The following is an 18549-nucleotide window of genomic DNA, read 5'->3' on the forward strand; positions in this document are numbered from 1 at the left end:
ACTGAGATCTTGCCTGTGCTTGTTCAGCGATGTGTTCTGTTGACCACGGCTTCTGTCCCTTTAGGGCTCCTCGTTACATCAGGGCATCTGAAAGGAACGCCACCCCGACACTGTGGGAGAGGGACGGTATCAGATTGCCTGGAAGTTCTCCCGCACTGGGGCCAAAAGTTAAGAGAAAGTTCATTCCAGCCCCTGAAGGCCCAGAATATCAGAGAGGAGTGACAGCCTGTCAAATTGATCTTGCCTTCGTTCCCAGCACGGCATTTTTCCTCCTGGCGTGGTTTTGTCTCCCCGTGCGTCTGATCGGGAGGAGCCGCCAACCTCTGTCAGCGGAGGAAAGGGTGGGGACGGATTCTGTAAACAGAATATTGTCTGCAGCGCCATCAAAGCCAATTGGGTCGGGGGAGACGAGGAAACGGCTTTGATAAGCACCAAGGAGTCTGCAGCAAAAGGGGGAGGAGAAGGGAATGGTGCACGCTTGGTTAGCCCGACAATTAAGAAGGCGGATAGAAATATGGACAGGTGGAGTTGGGGAAGCACTCCAAACATGCCTGCTTCTAGACGACTCCTGGAGCGTCCCAGAGCATCTTCGTTCTATTTGAGATGCGTGCACAGAGGCATCGCATCAAAATCCCAAGATGTCATAGTCCCACATTGGTCAGACTGCACGTATGTGCAGTTCTGGAGGCCTCACTTCAAAAAGGATGCGGACAAAACGGAGAAGGGGCAGAGGAGAGCGGTGAGGATGATCCAGGGCCAGGGGACCAAGCAATATGAGGAAGGGTTGAGAGACTTGGGAATGTTTGGTCTGGAGAAGAGGCAGTTGAGAAGGGACATGATTGGTATCTTTTAAGTATACAGGGAAAGGGTTCCTGTTGGCAGTAGTGGATGGAACCTGCAGTAACGGGTTTAAACTATGTCCCAAAGAGTGTCAGCTAGATATCAGGAAAAAAAATTCATAAAATAGTTCAGCAGGGGAATCTGCTACCCTAAGGAGGTGGGGCGCTCCCCCTTGCTGACAGTCTTTAAGCAATGGTTGGACAAATACTTCTTATGGATGCTGTAGGCTGATTCTGCATTCAGCAGGGTGATGGACTGGATAGCCCTGTTTGGCCCCTGGCAACTCTGCTTTGACTGGAGGTATTATCTCAGTTTCTTAGCTGTATCATCTTGAACAACTGGCATTCCTTCTCAGATAGAGAGGCAGGCCTGGATATCCCTGGCATGCTCATAAGAGGGCCCAGCGCCACAGACAGAATTGGGAACGAAGGTGATTATTTCAATTGGACGATTACCATTGCTAACAAGATAGCTCCACGCCCATCTGCAGTGGGAAAACTCAGAGAGGTTCCTGAAAGCTTATCTTCTTCCTTGTCTGGGCAGAGAAGAGAAACTGATGGGCAGATCAGAGGACAGATATTCGCGTTAGTCCCTATAGCCGAAGAAGAGAGCAAGGGTCCAGTGCCACGTTAAAGACTAACCAAATTTGTGGCAGGGGGAGGAGCTTTTGTGAGTCACGGCTCACTCCCAAAACAACCGGAATGTGAGTTCATTTCAAATGGAATGAATTTCCATTTCTCCAGGAACAGCTTGCGCGTGAGTCCATCTGCCCTTACAATTTGAGAATTGTGATTTCAGATGACAAATGACATTTGAAATCACTTCCATTCTGTAAAATATAAGACAGATCGACTCACATTTCAGCTGTATCCAACTAGATGCAGCTGAGGACGGCAGGAGGCACACCCAAGAGATAGTTCCCCTTCTTACTCCACTGCTGCATAATCCAAATAAAACTGGACTGACTAATGCTAAAAATCTTTCTAATGTCTTGCCTCAGGGGAGATTCCCTGTCGCTCTTGAAGCTCTTGCAGGCTCCAGAGTTCTTGTTCCATTTTTCCATCTCGTCCCCACTCTCTTCCGAGGCAGCTTGGCCGACGCTGTTCTGGAGAACTGGGTTTGATTCCCTGCTCCTCCTCCGCAGGGAGCCAGCTGGGTGATCTTGGGCCAGTCCCAGTTCTCTCAGAGCTCCCTCAGCCCCACCTGCCTCAACCCACCTGTCTGTTGCAGGGAGAGCAAGGGAAGGAGACTGCAGGCTGCTTTGAGACTCCCTTCAATTAATGAACAGCGGGGTATTCAAATCTAGTATTTCCCCACTTGGTAATAAAGCACAGGGTGGGGCTGCCATTCCCTCCATGTCAAATGGGTTTAAAACATTATTATTATTTGATTTTATACTGCCTATCCTGGCTGGGCTAGTTCTGGGCGGTGAACATCATAATATAGACATAGAACAGATGCTACCTCAGAGGTCCCTAAATTGGTGCCGATGGGGACCATGATGCCCGCCTGAAACCTTTCCCAGTGCCCACTAAGGCTTTTAAGAGAGGAGATGGACCTTTACCCAGTAAGGCTTCCGACTGGCTTTGAAGGTGTTAGTAAAACCAACCCCACTGCCGTCAGTGGCAAAGCACAAAGGTGTTTGCCGTCGGATGGAAAGTAGGCCGCTGCAGCCATTTTGTGTGTTGACGTTCCAAAGGGACTCTCGACAGGCCTAAAGTTTGGGTACCTTGTCGTAGCTTTTCAGCAGGGGCATTTTCCCAGCGGTTTTATGGAGATGTGGGTTGCCCCCGCTGCCAGGAAGGTTCACAGCTGACCCCGAACCCCCAGGTGCTTCTTCATACTGGCCGGGCTGCCCTCTTCGAAAAAGTATTCCAAGAAGAAAGGAGAGATCTGCTCTTACCAGTCCGCTCAAAGTCCCGGTCCGAAAACCTTCCGAGAAGAAAGCAGAAGAGCTGACAAGAAAGCTAAAGTGACCTTTCCTCATGAACTGAGATTCTCTGGCTTGAGGAGGTTAGTCCGCTCCTGGAAGACTGGAGAGAAAGAAAAAAAAAAGAGCTGTTTTTTTTTTATACCCTGCTTTTCAGTACCTGAAGGAGGCCCAAAGCAGGTTACAGAAACCTTTCCTTTCCTCTCCCCACAACAGACACTCTGCTGAGGCTGAGGGAGCTCTGAGAGAAACTGCCCTGGACTCTGACTGGCCCAAGGTCCCCCAGGTGGCTGCATGTGGAGGATTGGGGAATCAAACCCAGTTCTCCAGATTAGAGTCTGCCACTTAATGCCTATAGGATGCTTGCTCTCTGTATCCGGGCCTCGCCCTTGGCCCCAGGGTCTCCCTGGAAGAAGGGAACTGCAGACAACGGAGAATACAAATCCAAAACTGTGATTTATTGACCAGAATTACAAACAAGATTCTTCCCATTGTGAGCTTCCCCCCGCCCGCCCCCTTCTAGTGCTTCAACAGTCAGTTCAAAGTGCTTTTCCCCTGTTGCAGGACAAGTCCGGGCTGCAATTCAAAATTCGTAGTGATCTGCTCCGTCGGCTGAAAAAGTGAACGTCCTGCCCTCTTTGTCCGTCTCAGGATTGAGGTTCTCGTCCTCCTGTCGTCCAAGGGAGGGTAAGGAGGGAAAAGACAACAGATGAGGAAGCAATCAAGGATGTTAGTTCATATTAACAATGTGAAATAGGCTTCCAGAGAGTGTAGCAATGACCACAGGGGTATCGATGACCAGGCCCGGTTTAAGGATTTGCAGGGCCTGTCGCACTAGAGCCAGCTTAAGGATTTGTGGCGCCCCAATAGCCAAGAGCCTCTTGTGGCGCAGAGTGGTAAGGCAGCAGAAATGCTGTCCGAAGCTGTGCCCATGAGCCTGGGAGTTTGATCCCAGCAGATGGCTCAAGGTTGACTCAGCCTTCCATCCTTCCGAGGTTGCTGGGGGGTGAACGGTAATGACTGGGGAAGGCACTGGCAAAATACCCCATATTGAGTCTGCCATGAATACGCTAGAGGGCATCACCCCAAGGGTCAGACATGACCATTAAAACAATCTGGTATTCCCTAGGTTGGCCATGCTTTGCAACAACCCAGCTGGCTCTGCACGTTGCTGAGACCGACACACCTGAAGAGGGTATGGGGTCAAATGCCAGCAGGTACTTACGTCGCCAGAAAAATACTTCTCTATGAGATTTAAAGCAGATTGGTAGACAGCATTGTTCTCGTGAGTTTGGAGCGTTTCGATCTTCTCCAAGCCGCCAAGCTGTTCGACGAGGATACACAGCTTCTCCGTCTCACCCAGTTTCTCAGCAGACTGGTGTGGGGAGAAAGGAGAGATGCAGCCGTTCAGGAGTGTGTTCCCACAATGCCAAACAGCCCCCTTTGCTATACTGGCCAAAGTTCCTCCATCTTTGGTGGAGAATTGGCACTCTGAAGTCAATCCATCAGGACGTTTGGTCACCAGTCGAATTTCTAGACTGGCTGAAGTCCTGTGCGTCGACCCTTGTGCTCAATGCGTTATTGAGGCCTTGTGTAGTTACGGGAAGTTCTGACCTGACCATAGAGTTTCTAGCAATTGCTAGAGCTACCCTTGTCACTTCCAAGTAGCTCTAGGAATCATCAGGAACTCTAGGGTCAGAACTTCCTGTAACTACACAAAGCCTTGATTTGTTTTTTAATTCCCCGCCCTCCAAGATGATCGCATTCTCCCCTTTGCCCCCAGTTACCATACATGTTGGGAGAGGCTCATGGGAATTGTAGTCAATGAACATCTGGAGAGCCACAGTTTGGCCACCCCTGCTATATATAGACCAAGAGGCAGCGAAAATCACTGGAGAGAGAAAGAAAAAAAATATCTTACCAAGAAGATGTTGGAGAGGCTATCCAGGATCACTTGGACGGTTTTCCCGTCTTTGACCGTCAACAAGTTGAGCAAGGGCAAGAGGGTCCCAGCTTGGACCAGATCAACCACCTGCTCCACAGTGCCTCCTGTGGTGAAGTTGGCAACTGCCCAGATAGCCTCCTTCTGGGCTTTGAAGTCCCCCTGCAGACAGGGAGCAAAAAGCCAGCAAAAAAAACCAGCATCAGATCTGTTCTGGTGGCACATCATGCCACCAATTTGTTTCTTCACCAAAGAGCAAGGGGAGAAAATGAAACTAGAGCTTAAGAAGCATATCCTGGAACGTTTACATAATGCCTGTGACCATGCTGGGGAGTTTGGTCACCCCAAAACAAGATTCACCCATCCCCTCCTGGGCCTGCTTCACCACTAGCCTGGCGGAACTCCTGCTGCTGTTGATTGGCAGGGGTGAGCCAAGGTCCTAAGTTGTATTGGTCCCCCCTAAGCAGCTGCTTGCCCATAGAACCAAGCGCCTGAGGCAGCAGCCTCCCAAAAGCCCCTCCTTGCATTACCTTGTCCAGAAGCTCCACCAGGGGATGCAGGAGCCCACAGGTGATAAGTTGCTGGATCTGCGAGCAGGGCCCCGCTGCAATATTGCTCAACGCCCACGCTGCCTCCTTCTGCACGGAGGACTTGGGGTGCCGCAGGAGGCGGGGCAGGATGGACAACAAGCCCGCATCGATGGCCAGCTGGGTCTGCTCGTCCGTCCCGGTGACGATGTTGCCAACAGCACGCAGAGCTGGGGTCTAAGGCAACGGTGGGTTAAGGAGGGTGGGCAGGGAACATAAAACAGAGAAGCCGGGTTGGGTCAGGCCAGGGGCCCATCCAGGCCAGCACTCAGTGGCCAAAACCCAGGCGCCATTGGGAGGTCCCACCAGTGAGGTCAGAACTCCACAAGCCCTGCCACTGTGCCCCCCCACAAGTACTAAGACGACAGAGCACCCCTGCCCCATAGAGAGTTCTTCTTCTATACCTTGTGACTAAAGGCCAGATGTTTATCCAATTCCCACTTGGGTAAATGTGGAGGACAGAGGGGGGCGACAAGTCTACGACTCCAACCTCTCCCCCTAAAAGCCCATTTGCCTACCAGAACGGGCAGATCCGGACAGGACAATAGCTGAACGAGCCTCGGCAGGATTCCCGTCTCCACCACGACATGTATACGGTCGTTGGTTCCGTCAGTCAGGTAGGAGATGGCCCAGCAGGTATCCGAGATGATATCCTTGTCTTCGTGTTGCAGGAGACAGATCAGAGCTGGAAGGATCTGCCTCACGGCTTCCAGAGGTGGCCACGGGTTTTTATTCCTGCAGAGGTTGGACAGCGTCCACGTGACGTTCCTCAAGAACCCCACCTGGAACCAGAACATGGCAGGACTTCTTCAGAGAGGCTTCATCCCATTGGCTGGGAAGCCAGGGGGTGGGCTCTTTAATTATTCAAGGACAGGATAGGATATGAGCCACTTCAAGATGGCGGCCTGGAGACTCAAAGGCTCTGAAGTCCCTTGTACTCTTGTACTAGTGACAAATTCACGTCGCTTCTCCTATTGGCTTAAAGCACTTATGATTCAGCACAAGAGAAACGAGAACATAATTTTGAGGAGGTTCACAAGACAGGAGGGTTAACAGCCTTTTCACTTGATACCAGTTCCTGCTCTACAAAAAGCAGTTTTGAGTTGAAATGTGCAAGATCCACAGCGTGCAGGATTGAACAGAATATGAAGAGCGTCCTGAAGGGGGCGTCAGAGGACAGGTGTGTATTTAGCATAGTCAGTGTTCCACTCAAGACTTCATTTGTGTTTTCGGTTTAGAAGCTGGATTGATTTAGAAGCATACTCACAGGAGTCGCTGGCGCCACCAGAGCCAGGAGAGGTGGGATAACCTGCTGCTGGATCAGAGAATCTCTGTACATGGGGCCGTCACCTACAGAACAGAGCAGCAGTCAAGAGGACCACTCGCTAAGGAGTGTCCTGTTACCCCGAAGATGGCAGACGCTGAACTGGGTCAGGAACATAAATAGTGTCCTGCAGGACAGTCCATCTCGTCCAGCATCCTGTCTCAAACAGTGGCCAACCAGTTCCTCTGGATGGCCAACAACAAGACAGAGGGGCGGAGGTCTTCCCCTGATATTTCCTCCTGGTTCTCGGATTCAGGGGCGGAAAGGAGGCTCCCCTCAGTCACCGTGGCTAGTAGCCACTGATAGACTTCTTCTCCATGAATCTATCGAATCCCCCCTTCGAAACTTTAATTTCTGTGCCCATCACTACACCCTCTGGTGGCGAATCCCATATCGTAATCACTCTCTGTACAAAGTAGGAATTGGGAAGCTTAAACCCCCTACAATCTTTTCAACGATAACCCCCCCCCCATAAAACTCTATTGGGCTTAAAAGGATCATCACCAAAAAAACACATGATCCACCTATCAGCTTCCATGACCCCATGAGCTGTACAAAGGCCCTGAAGATAGAATCATAGAGTTGGGAGGGGCCATACAGGCCATCTAGTCAACGCAGGATCAGCCCAAAGCAGCCCAAAGATCTTGCCACTCAGCACCCCTTTCAGAAATCTTAGAGCAAGGGTTACCATAATGTGGGTCTCCAGATGTTCATGGACTACAATTCCCAGGAGCCCCTGCCAGCATGCTGCTGGCAGGGGCTCCTGGGAATTGTAGTCCATGGACATCTGGAGACCCACACTTTGGCCACCTCCTCTCTGCTTACCTGCGATGTTCCCGAGTGCCCACACGGACTGCTCACAGATGTGCATGAGCGGGGACTCCAGCAGGGCTATGAAAGCCGGAATGGCGTTGGCCTCAACAACAGCCCTTGTTTGGTCCGACGTGCCGGAAGCGATGTTGGTCAGAGCCCAGGCTGCCTCGAACTGCAAGTTCGGGGCGTCGTGACGACCCAAGAAAGCCACCAGTTTGGGCACAACCCCGGCTTTGATGACTTCGTTGATGGGCGGGTTCTTCTGTCTAGAAAGCATTTTCCTGCAGGGACACACAGGATGCTGCTGGAACCAGGCCTAGCTGGCTTCTTGTCGGGTCTTGGAAGCTAAGCAGGGTCGCCCTGGTCCATGCTTGGATGGGTGACCACCAAGAAGGCCAGGACAGGCAGAGACCGGCAATGACTTCCCACCACTCAAATTCACCTATTCCACAGGTATCCTTAACTCAGTCTCCCTCCTGCCGTGTGAATGATCCACACATTGGTGTTTCTAGCAGTTTCCAGGACTGTATTCAGCCTTTCTAGCCAACCACGGATGTGTGAACCGTCTTCCAGCCTTCATGCCAGTACTCAGTGGTTCCAGAGGCAACATCAGGCCTTCTGTGAGCATCTGGGCAAGAACCAAGGAGATCTCTTTTGGTTGAACGTACCTGGCTGACTGAGCTGCCTTCAAATGCAGGTGGAAGTCATCCGAATTCAGGGCATCGATTATTTCATCCAAAGAAAGCTCAGCAATCTACAGTAGAGTAGAACCGGGAGGAGAGACAGAAAGCTCAGGAGAGCGTCATCAAGTATTTCTCAAGGTACTGCCCTGCGTGTTTGCAGGTTCTTGCAGCCGGCCGGAGCTTTGTAAACCGTAAGGCCTTAAAACAATTCAAGTGTCAAACTCAGCATTGCTTTGACCCCAAGGGAGGCATCATTCCCCATGAAGGCCGTGGATTATGATACTGCCTTCTAGTGAATCACACCCTTGGTCCATCAAGGTCAATATTGTCTGCTCAGACAGGTAGTGGGTCTCCAGGACTTTGGATGGTGGTCATTCACATCCAGGGTTGCCAGTCCCCAGTTGGGGGCAGGGGATCCCCAGTTTGGAGCCTCTCCCCATTTCAGGGTACTCAGAAACTGGGGGAATTTGCCCCTCCTCCCAAACATGCAGGAAGCCGCGACCTTGATACATAACCCAGAAATCACACACATCAGTGACATGGCGGGAGGGGTGACACTCTGGTATTTGGGCAAAACTCTATGGTAGAACCAGCTTCTTACTTCCAGGTGACAACAATTTTGCATCTGGTACTTGCTTCTTCCCTCCTCTGCTCCCAGAATATTCCTGCCCATCTCCCGCTAGCTGGTCCGATGGATCAGGCAACCCTGTTCATATCACCTACTACCTGGTCCTTTCAACTGGAGATGCCAGGACTTGAGCCTGGGACCTCCTGCATGTAAAGTGGAAGTTCTACCACTAAGCCACGGCCCTTTCAGTTCTACAGGCCAAAAGTTAGAGAATTAAGCAGATTTCCCATTTTGTTCTAGAAAGAAAGGGAAAAACTGTGCCCTCAGCTCAAGAGTTTGGGAACAGTTGGCTTTTAAGAACCTAAGAAGAGGTCTGCTGGGTCAGGCCAGTGGCCCATCTTTCCAGCATCCTGCCTCACACAGTGGCCAAAAGCGTCCTTTGAATGGCCAACAGCAGCACTTTTAAGTGTTTGGGAGAGGTATTTTGCTCCGGCATATCCGTACCGTGTTCTTGTCTTCTCTCTCCGGAGACAGGCCATCCTCCGCTGTGAAAGAGATGTTCCTTCTCTTCAAGATCTGCTCATCTTTCCTGGCCTTACGAAGTTCGACTGCGACTTCGATTCTCTGTCTCCTCATCGCCTGCAGAAGAGTGTGGGGTGGCAAGTGGGGAGAGCCAGCAAATATGATGCTATCTTGTCAGCAGCGCACAACTGGACACTGTAAAAACTTTATATCCTTCCTCGCAATCCAGACCATCAACTGTGTATTATCAGCTGAATTTTGTGAACTGCCATGAGACATTTGAGAGCAGCGGTATATAAATATAAATAAATTAAAAAAACGTTGTTATGTGGCTTCAGACCAAGATGGCGACCCACCGGAATGCATTTTATGATGTTAGATTTAATAGTTATGCAACTATCAGTGACCAGGAAGGTACCAAATCAAGGGACCGACTGGTCCAGCAAGAACACATTGTACAGTGAGAAAAGTCAAGCACAGTGGTAACCACAGGGTGGGGATGAACATGACTCAGGCCAAAGGTCAGAATTTGGGACTGGGAATCTGTGGAGAAACGGCAACGAGTTTTGGACTGAAAAGTTAAGCTAGATAGTTTCCTAGCTTTATTTCCATACGTAAGAAATTGTTCCTTAAAAGGACGGTATTTATCAAGATATTTGCTGTCTTATAATGGGATTTAACCCAAAACACATTGGCCTGCTGTAAAGCCATCTCCTAAAACTTGTAGGGCGCTACTTTGTGCTGGCCGCTGCCCCGGCCTGAAATTCAATTGTTTCCCAGCCCCTGGCATTTAGAGGTATACTGCTCCTGTACATGGAGGCTCCCATCCATGCACAAGAAGTCCCGTGCTTTTGCAGCCCTCGCGAGGCTGCAGAACGGAGCTCGGCCAACGAGGAATCCGCTACTAAACTCCCCAGCCCGTACTCACTTCTGCATCTTTCCCCTTGTTTTTGAATTTCTTCATCCGTTCATCTTGCTCGTTGGTGGTGGGCATTGTCGAGCCAGCGATGGAAGCAGGGCGTTTCCACTGAACACCTAAGCAATTCAAAATAAGGGTTAGTGGGGAATCCAGTTCCTTGGCTGTTCTCAAGTCAAGCGAAGTGCGGTTGCTTCCCCAGGGGCTATACTGCAGCACAAAAAGCACCAGCTTGTTAATACATGTCATTTGATTTTGGTGATTTTTTTTTAAAACACTGGTTTGCAGCTCCAGACAGACACTTCCTTGGAAGAAAGAGCATGTTTAACCCCTTGGGGTGCCAGAAGCAATGTATTTTCCCCACCAGAGTCAACAACCGCTTTGGAGAGGGGGTTTAAACTGTATAACAAACATTCCCAAAACTGTGGGTCACCAAGCCTGTGAAAGCAAGTCCCAGGATTTTGCAGTTTTCTTGAATTCAACATGCTGTTTTATTTTCCTACCATCATGCCAAGTAAAGCTGGACTTCGGGACTCTTTTTACTACCTGAAGTATTCCCAAATACCTTTCCCTTCCTCTCACCGCAACAGACATGCTGTGAGGCAGGTGGGGCCGAGAGCGTTCTGAGAGAACTGGACCAAGAGTTCTGAGAGAACTGGACAAGGTCACCCAGCAGGCCTCTACTCTGTGTCAGGCATCCAAAGGCACCTGCAGGCCCAAACAAGGTGGGGACTCTTAAAAGCAGAGATGGCAGGGATTGAACTCAAGACCTTTTGCAGGCAAAGTCCTGCCATACTGAACTGTGGGTTTGCATAGTGGTTAAGAGAGGCAGCTTCTAAGCTGGTGAGCCAGGTTCGATTCCCCACTGCTCCGTGTGCAGCAAGCTGGGTGACCTTGGGCTCGCCAGTTCTCTTAGAGCTGTTCTCACAGAGCAGTTCTGTCAGAGCTCTCTCAGCCCCACCTACCTCACAGGGTATCGGTTGTGGGGAGAGGAAAGGGAGGCCATTGTAAGCCGCTTTGAGACTCATATTGGTAGTGAAAACGGTATAATAACTAATTCTTATCTCTCAAATATAGGGCAAAACTGCTTCCGGTGGAAACAGAAATAGAGATAATTCTTAACTTTGCCTGGCCCATAAACACTTTGGCTGTGGTGACCCACCACTAGGTTAATGACCATTAGAAACCACCTCGGAAGGAGATATAATTGTCTTTTTGACCAACGTCGAGGTTAATAGCTATTAAAAGCCACCTCAGCAGCAGAGTTAATAAGAGTATGGATCTTTTGAAATAGGGGGGGGGGGGGCAATTCTCTCCACGAAACTCACAGGCCTGGCTTGAACTTTGACGCCAGGTATTTTATGATACTGTGGAAGCTTAGAAAGCAAAGCGAGCCCAGGGAAAGACAACCTTCTGCAAAGAAAACATGATAAAACAAACATTTTTAAAAGCCAAGGTGGGGAAAGGCATTTCCTATTGCGCAAACTAATTAACCCCGCCGCCGAACTGCTTCAAAACCGGGAAAACAGGCAACACCCGCGTCTTTTCCCGCCAGGACAATGGCCGCCCTCCATACTCACGTTCCTTTAGGTAATCCGCCTCTCAAACCCGCCCACCTTGAGCGTGGCGCTTAAATTTCCCGGGAAATTGAATCCCCGCCCTCCATTGGCTCAGCCTCGGCGCGGCCCCGCCCCTTTAATGTCGGCGCGTTCCATTCGCTCAGGTGGCTTCAGCGCGGGGCGCAATGCGATCCTGAGCGCCGAGGGCGGCGTCAATAGACAATGACATCTCTTGGAAGGTGATTTTGTTCTCCCCCCTCTTCAAAAAAAAAAAATTAGTAACTCCACCCCACCCCCAAAAAATTGGTAACTCCGCCCCACCCCCATTTTAGCCTATCCTATCTTTAATATTGTGGTATCTTCAATTTGCAGCAGAAATGGGGAACTTTATGAAAATGGTCGACAGGATACACTCCAAGCGGCTGGAGAAAGGCAAGTCATTAAAAATAAGCAATATTTGAGTATGGAGGAGATCTGGGTTCGAATCCCCCCCCCATTCTGACATGGAAACCTGTATTCTCAGGTTAAGCTACCTCACAGGGTTGTTGTAAAGGTAAAATGGAGGTGGGCGGGGAATGTTGTAAGGCCTTTTGGGTCTCTATTGGGGAAAAAGGCAGGGTACAAGTGATGGAGATCAGAAAAGATTAGTTTTTCACTTCATAAGTGGCAGAGACAGGCCTGCGTTCCGATCAGTACAAGTGGTACCTTTTATTGAAATTCCAGAAGATCCACTTTAATTTCAGCTTTTGGGAAACTGAGAAGGAAGGTGATAGTTTGCCACGTGGGGAGGGGGGTGTCAGAGAAGGAAGGTTTGTCCTTCAGCTGGATAAGAACGCAACGATAATGGAGAGGTGAAAAAATGTGTGCCTCAAATCTGGAATGACAGTGTCTCTTTTGTGCAAATATAAAGAAGGTTGACAGCTGCAGAAGACCTGCAGTTTCGGACGAGATTCTTTTCTGGTCATGCGGAACAATAAATATAGAAGTTTCTAGAACTTTTCATAGCTGGGGTACGCATTTTTTAAAATAAGACCAAAGTCAAACATTACTACACCACCCCAAATGTAATATCAGACCGGGGGAAGTTTAGACTCACCTTTTCTCGGGGGAATGTGCCTTGTGTTTGAGAGGAGGCCAGATTTGAGCGACGGCTCATACAGAGACAAAACAGTGACCTTCCTTTGAATCATACAGAGATGCAACGGGCAGCATTCTTTGTGACTGATTCTTTGGCTTTTTACAGGTTGGCTTAATCTGTTTCTCATGCACTCTTCGTACACAGCTTGGGAACTGCTAATCTACTTAAACCCACCAGGAAGGATGGCAAGATATGATGCACATGTTCTGAGGACAAGTGGGGGTGCCCAGGGCACAGGGTCTCCAACCTTCTTGACTCTGGAATATGGACACAGTGTGCTGTTGGGGTGCAGCCACAAAATGGTTGCCCCAGGAGGTGGAGTCAGCAACAAAATGGCTACCTTCAGTCCCACAGGGCAGATTTGGTGCTGCAGAGGCCCCTGCTGCTGAAGCAACATGTTCACAGCCAATTGGATCTCCAGAGGCCAATCGGAAACCTTGCTAGGAACATCGTTGATGGATGCTGCAGCGCCCATGGGTGCCGTGTTGGAGACCCCCTCCTTAGGGTTTTTTCTTCGGCCATTCCCAACCCCACCTTTCTCTCCAGCAGAGAAGGAGATTCCGTAAATAGAACCCGAGAAGAAGAACTTTCCCTTGTTTGGGCCAATACCGGGCTATCACAGAACGCCGGTGGGAATACACCGATCCTTCCCAGGGTCAGGCAGCGTGCGACAGCTGGGAATGAATGCTGAAGCACGAAAGAGAGGCCTCAGCATTTCCATATATATGTACATATATTTTGTAGTGGTCCATAAAATACTACAAAGGAAGGAAGGGGGAGGAAAAAAAGCAGTTTTCTCTCCACTTCTGGCGCTTAGTATAACTGCCCGGCACACAAACCCCTTCTTCTGTCAATCCGGCTGCTAATTAGCGGCAGCTTCTCTGCTGTGTCAGAAAAAAGCAGCTCCTTTCCCCTCTGGGGCTGGCTGGAACAGAGTGACGGAGACAGCGGCTGCCTTGAAGCAGAAGGCTAGCAGCGCAAATCAAATTATCAAAGGGTCCTCTGGGGCAGCTGAAGCAGCGGTGAAGAGAATCCCTGGCTCGTCTGATTGCCGTTGTGTGTTTGTGTTAGAGACTCTTATATAGGGGGGAGAGATGTGAGTATAAAAGAATAGGATGTCACGTGTTGATCTGTAATCCCTGGCAGGCTAGTTTTCTATGTGAGGGGAGTTCTTTCAAAAACCGCAGAGGAAGAATCAAACGCACAGCCTGAAGTGTCATAACTTTACGACCTGCTTTGCTGAAGGAGCTTCAGATCTTTTGAAACTTTGAGTAAGAACTCTTGTCATTTTGACACTAGGGACTACAGCCGCCTTTCTCAGCTTTTCTAGCGACAAGAAACCCTGTTGCGAGAAACCCTGTCTGCCTCGCTGCTCTCCACTTCTGGGATGTTGGTTGGGGTCGGATGGGTTGTGTGGAAGCCAGGGCCAGCTGCCAGCGGTCCAGCTGTGGACACTCTCTGTTACGCTTTCCACCCGGTTGTCCAAATCCACCCTGCCTGAGGTGCCGGAGGCCGCAGTTAGCAAGGCCCTTCGCGGCCTGCCAGTTGTTAAGCGAGCCCCGCTTTAGAAAACAAAACCTGCAAGACGGAGGTTCTATTTCGGCTTCCTCTGGTCCCTCGAGCCGTGGGCCTGAATTTGCAAGATGCCCTATAAGGCCGAGAGGAGGAAGACGAAATCCCCAAGAAAGCGGGCGGGACTCCATCTCTCCTGAGGGAGACGGGGCTAGGCCAATCCCGTGAAGGCCTTGGCTGACGGGTCCCCCTCCTCCCTCCCTGCAAGGAGTGTTATTTTAGCACACTGGACAGGTATAAAAGACTCCAGCCAGTGCCTTTGAAACAAGAGGTGTCTTCCTGCCCTGTCTCTGGTAGGTGCTCTCTGTCGGTTGAAAGCCATTTTAGGGGATATGGTACCTAGGGATGCCAGGTGTCCCCGGCCACTAGCTGGGATCGGGGGTCGGGTTGCCAGATCCTGGAGACTTGAGGTGGAGCCTTGAAAGGACAGGGGTCTCAGTGGGGTACAATACTCCAGAGCCCCGCTTTTTCTCTCCTTTGTCTGGAGATGAGCTGTACTTCCAGGGGCTCCCCAGGCCCCACCTGGAGGCTGCCATCCCAACAATACCTTCTGTGGGCAAAAAGGAAAGCAGGAAAGAACGGTAGTTGGGGAGGGGAGAAGTGAGTGGCTTGGTGCAGTGGTTAGGAGTGCGGATTTCTAATCTAGTGAGCCAGGTTTGATTCCCCGCTCCTCCTCCGCATGCAGCCAGCCGGGTGACCTTGGGCTCGCCACAGCACTGAGAAAACTGCTCTGACCGAGCAGGAATCTCAGGGCTCTGTCAGCCTCACCCACCTCACAGGGTGTCTGTGGTGGGGAGAGGAGAGGGAAGGCGACTGTAAGCCGCTTTGAGACTCCTTCAGGTAGATAAAAGCGGCATCTAAGGCCCAACTCTTCTTCTAATTGTACAAACTGGTTGAAATTCAATGCTGTCTTTTGTAAATGTTTTGTTTTAATTGTAACCGAGTCTTGGCTTTACTGCTGTTGCCTGCCCTGAGCGATCCAGAAGGGCAGGATAGAAATAAAAATACATCATCATAATTATATTATTATTATTATTATTGTTATGTTCTTCTGCATCAGTTGTCCACTTCCTCTCCTCCAAGCAGCCACCTTGTGGATAGCCCCTTTGCCAGCTCCTGCATCCTTCTTGCTTCGGCCCGGAAACCAACGCCAACATGCCTGGAGGCTACAAAGGAGAGTGCGGGGACGATGTGGACCCCCTGCCGTTCCTGGCTCCCACCGAGAAAGAGAAGATCGAGGCGATGAGCAAGCCGTACGACATCAAGAAGTCGTGCTGGGTCAAGGACGACAAAGAAGGCTTCGTCGCGGGGGAGATCCAGTCCGAATCGGACAACCAAGTCACTGTGAAGACGGTGACCAATCAGGTGATTCGATGCGGAGCGGGGAGGAAAAAAAAAAAGATCCTGCGTCTGGATTGGGTTTGTTTGCTGGAGGCTCCCAACAGAGGGTTTTTCAAACCGGGGAGGGGGACCGAACAGGGATAACGGTTGTTTGTTACCGTGGGCAGGCACGCTTCATCAGACGCCTGCACATGAAGGCTGATATCCAGAATTAAACACTAGTTAGTTTGGTTAGTGATGGTGGGAGGGGCTGTCAAATTGCAGCTGACTTACGGTGACCCTGCAGGGCAAGGTTGGCCAAACTGTGGTTCTCTGGATGTCCATGGACTACAGTTCCCATGAGGCCCTGCTGGCAGGGGCTCATGGTAATTGTAGTCCATTTACATCTGGAGGTCTACAGCTTGGCCACCCCTGCTGTAGGGTTTATAAGGCAGGAAGATAGTTGGTTTGTCATATCCTGTTGCTGCATAGCCGCCCTGTTCTTAGCACTAAGTTAGTAGCAACACTGCTTAGCTTTTAAGATTTGACAAAATTGGGTTAGCCTGGGCCATCTTTAATAAAGTCAGCCACCACCATTAAGACCCTGCTAAAGCCACTCCAACACTGTTGCTTAGAAGAAGAGGCTTGAGGGCCTTTGAACGATGCAGGGGACCTTGACGTTCACAGGCTGGCTTTCACTAAGCGACCCTTTGACTCCGCAGACCGTCACCATGAAGAAGGACGACGTCCAGCAGATGAACCCTCCCAAGTTCTACCAGATCAGTGACATGGCCAACATGACCTTCTTGAATGAAGCCAGCGTCTTGGACAACCTGCGTCAACGTTACATCCTCATGAGGATCTATGTGAGTTGACCACGAAAGACGGCCAGATGGGAATCCCACAGGAGGCCAAGGGGATTCCTGACAGGGTGGACAGCTCTTCTCCCAAATATCTGTCTTTTCGGAAGAGTTCTAGGGGCCCTTTTATTGCATCTGGGCTTTAGAACTCCACGTTATGAAGGCAAAGGATTGGTAGAATTAATCCTCTACAGGTGTGCTCGCATCTGTTCCAGTAAGCTATGTCATACCCCCTGAGCTAATATTTAAAGCGCAGCCTTAGTATAAATCGCATTTTTATTTTAAATGGAAAATAGGTTTAATGTCTATGGTATGGAATTTTTAAAATGTGACCTGTCCTGAGAGCCAGCTTGGTGTCCTGGTAGATTGCCCCTTGGGTCGGGGACACGTGGCTCAAGTTAAGAAGAAATTCACTAGAACAGCCATTCTCAATGCGGCCCGTATGGGTGAAAGAAGAAGAAATCATGTAATCCGTCCCTTGGTGTGTGCTGGAATCAGTGAACAAAAATGAACTCACGTGCTTCTCTTGGTCGAATGTCCCAGGACTCTGTCTTGCGTAAACATAAGGCAAAAGTACATGATATATCGTTAGCTCACTCTTACCTTAGACCTTTTTTTGCCTAGCTTGTTGCACAAGCAGCCCTCGAACCTGTTAGAGCAGGTTTCTCAGTGGAACAGACTTCCTCGGGAGGGGGTGGGTTCTCCATCTTTGGAGATTTTTACGCAGAGGCTGGAGAGCCATCTGAGGGAGAGGCTGATTCTGTGAAGGCTCAAGGGGGTGGCAGGTGACAGTGGATGAGCAAGAGGGTTGGGAGTGTCCTGCATAGTGCAGGGGGTTGGTCTAGATGACCCATGAGGTCCCTTCCAACTCTATGATTCTATGATTCTGTTAGGGCCAGGGCCGAAAAAGGTTGATAGTGGCTGCTTAGAACACCCTTTGCTTCTTGATTGTGCAATGAGCCCCCAGGCTGTGCAGAGGCCTTCTGAACCCACCCACGAAGTTTCCTTTCTGCTCCCTCCAGACCTACTCCGGCCTGTTCTGCGTCACCATCAACCCCTACAAGTGGCTGCCAATCTACGGCTCTCGAGTGGCTCAGATGTACAAAGGCAGGAAGCGCACTGAGGTGCCTCCCCACCTGTTCTCCATCTCTGACAACGCGTATCACGACATGCTCATGGGTGAGAAGCATGCAGGGCTGCCGCCATTTCTCTCCACCCTAGCGGGGACAGGAAACCAGGGAGCCAGGGCCTCGGTTGCCATGGTTACCGGGCCTAGCATGGACTGTCCAGGGATCAGCGAAGGAGGGGATTGAAAGGCCACAGGGAGCGTGGGGTGATAGTCTCTTCGGGAGCAACCTAGCAAACCACGGTTTCCCAGAATGCAGTTGTGCTGTTCTAGGGACGCCAGCCTCCAAGTGAGACCTGAGGATCCCCTGGAATTACAGCTCATCTCTAGACCAAGGAGATCAGTTCCCCAGGAGAAAATAGCTGCTTTGGAGGGAGGATTCCGGCATTGTACCCCGCTGAGATCCCTGTATTTGTCAGACTCCATCCCCAAATCTTCAGGGGCTTCCTAACTCCCACCAGTGGTCAAGGGGGGCATGGCCGTAGACCTGGGCTTTATAGTAGAGTTTCAGGTGTTGGGTCTTCATAGTAGACAGAGCCTTCTGGGGAACCAGCGTGGGGTAATGGGTAAGAGCGGCAGCCTCTAATCTGGAGAACTGGGGTTGATATCCTCCTCCTCCTCCACATGCAGCCAACTTGGGCCAGCCCCAGTTCTCTCAGAGCTCTCTCGGCCTCATCTGCCTCACAAAGGTGTCTGCTGTGGGGAGAGGAAGGGAAGGCAGTTGTAAGCCACTTTGAGACTCATTCGGGTAGTGAAAAGCGGGGTACAAAAACCAACTCTTCTTCACCAACGAGTTGGAACGAGCAGAGTGTAATGCTCCTCGGGAGCGTAGTACTCGGAGAGGCGGTC

The 18549-nt window shown here is 50.5% G+C and overlaps 2 protein-coding genes across 4 annotated transcripts in view; one reads left to right on the plus strand and one right to left on the minus strand.

Moving 5' to 3' along the window:
• Positions 1 to 3207: 3207 nt before the first annotated feature.
• KPNA7 (karyopherin subunit alpha 7) lies at positions 3208 to 11838 on the minus strand. 2 transcript variants are annotated; one of them, XM_077316702.1, is made up of 11 exons: positions 11706 to 11838; positions 10138 to 10244; positions 9192 to 9326; positions 8105 to 8190; positions 7449 to 7717; positions 6567 to 6649; positions 5818 to 6081; positions 5243 to 5476; positions 4692 to 4874; positions 3996 to 4145; positions 3208 to 3440 (listed from the first exon to the last, which is right to left on the minus strand). In XM_077316702.1, the coding sequence occupies exons 2-11, from the start codon at positions 10201 to 10203 to the stop codon at positions 3354 to 3356; spliced, it is 1557 nt and encodes a 518-aa protein (XP_077172817.1). In that variant the 5' UTR covers positions 10204 to 10244; positions 11706 to 11838; the 3' UTR covers positions 3208 to 3353. The 2 variants fall into 2 exon arrangements, with proteins under 2 accessions (XP_077172817.1, XP_077172818.1); XM_077316703.1 differs by lacking the exon at positions 11706 to 11838 and adding an exon at positions 11454 to 11472.
• Positions 11839 to 14612: 2774 nt separating this feature from the next.
• The window catches only part of MYH16 (myosin heavy chain 16), a 30660-nt gene continuing 26723 nt past the window's right edge, over positions 14613 to 18549 (plus strand). The window contains exons 1-4 of one of the 2 annotated variants that reach the window (XM_077316602.1): positions 14613 to 14687; positions 15481 to 15759; positions 16437 to 16580; positions 17597 to 17753. In XM_077316602.1, coding sequence (XP_077172717.1) covers positions 15550 to 15759; positions 16437 to 16580; positions 17597 to 17753 — 511 coding nt within the window. In that variant the 5' untranslated portion in view covers positions 14613 to 14687; positions 15481 to 15549. Of the gene's footprint in view, positions 14688 to 15480; positions 15760 to 16436; positions 16581 to 17596; positions 17754 to 17881; positions 17990 to 18549 lie in introns of those variants that run through there. The other variant, XM_077316603.1, reaches the window with a different exon arrangement.

The sequence above is a fragment of the Paroedura picta genome, chromosome 17 (assembly GCF_049243985.1).
Source record: "Paroedura picta isolate Pp20150507F chromosome 17, Ppicta_v3.0, whole genome shotgun sequence".
NCBI classification, from domain to species: domain Eukaryota; kingdom Metazoa; phylum Chordata; class Lepidosauria; order Squamata; family Gekkonidae; genus Paroedura; species Paroedura picta.

Bases quoted from the DNA above. Each gene is read 5' to 3' on its own strand.
- KPNA7 (XM_077316702.1), bottom strand. From the start codon at position 10,203: ATGCCCACCACCAACGAGCAAGATGAACGGATGAAGAAATTCAAAAAC. The intron at 8,191-9,191 runs GTACGGATATGC...ACTCTACTGTAG, and splicing joins AGAGAGAAGACAAGAACACG to ATTGCTGAGCTTTCTTTGGA. The intron at 4,146-4,691 runs GTAAGATATTTT...TCCCCACACCAG, and splicing joins GCCTCTCCAACATCTTCTTG to TCTGCTGAGAAACTGGGTGA.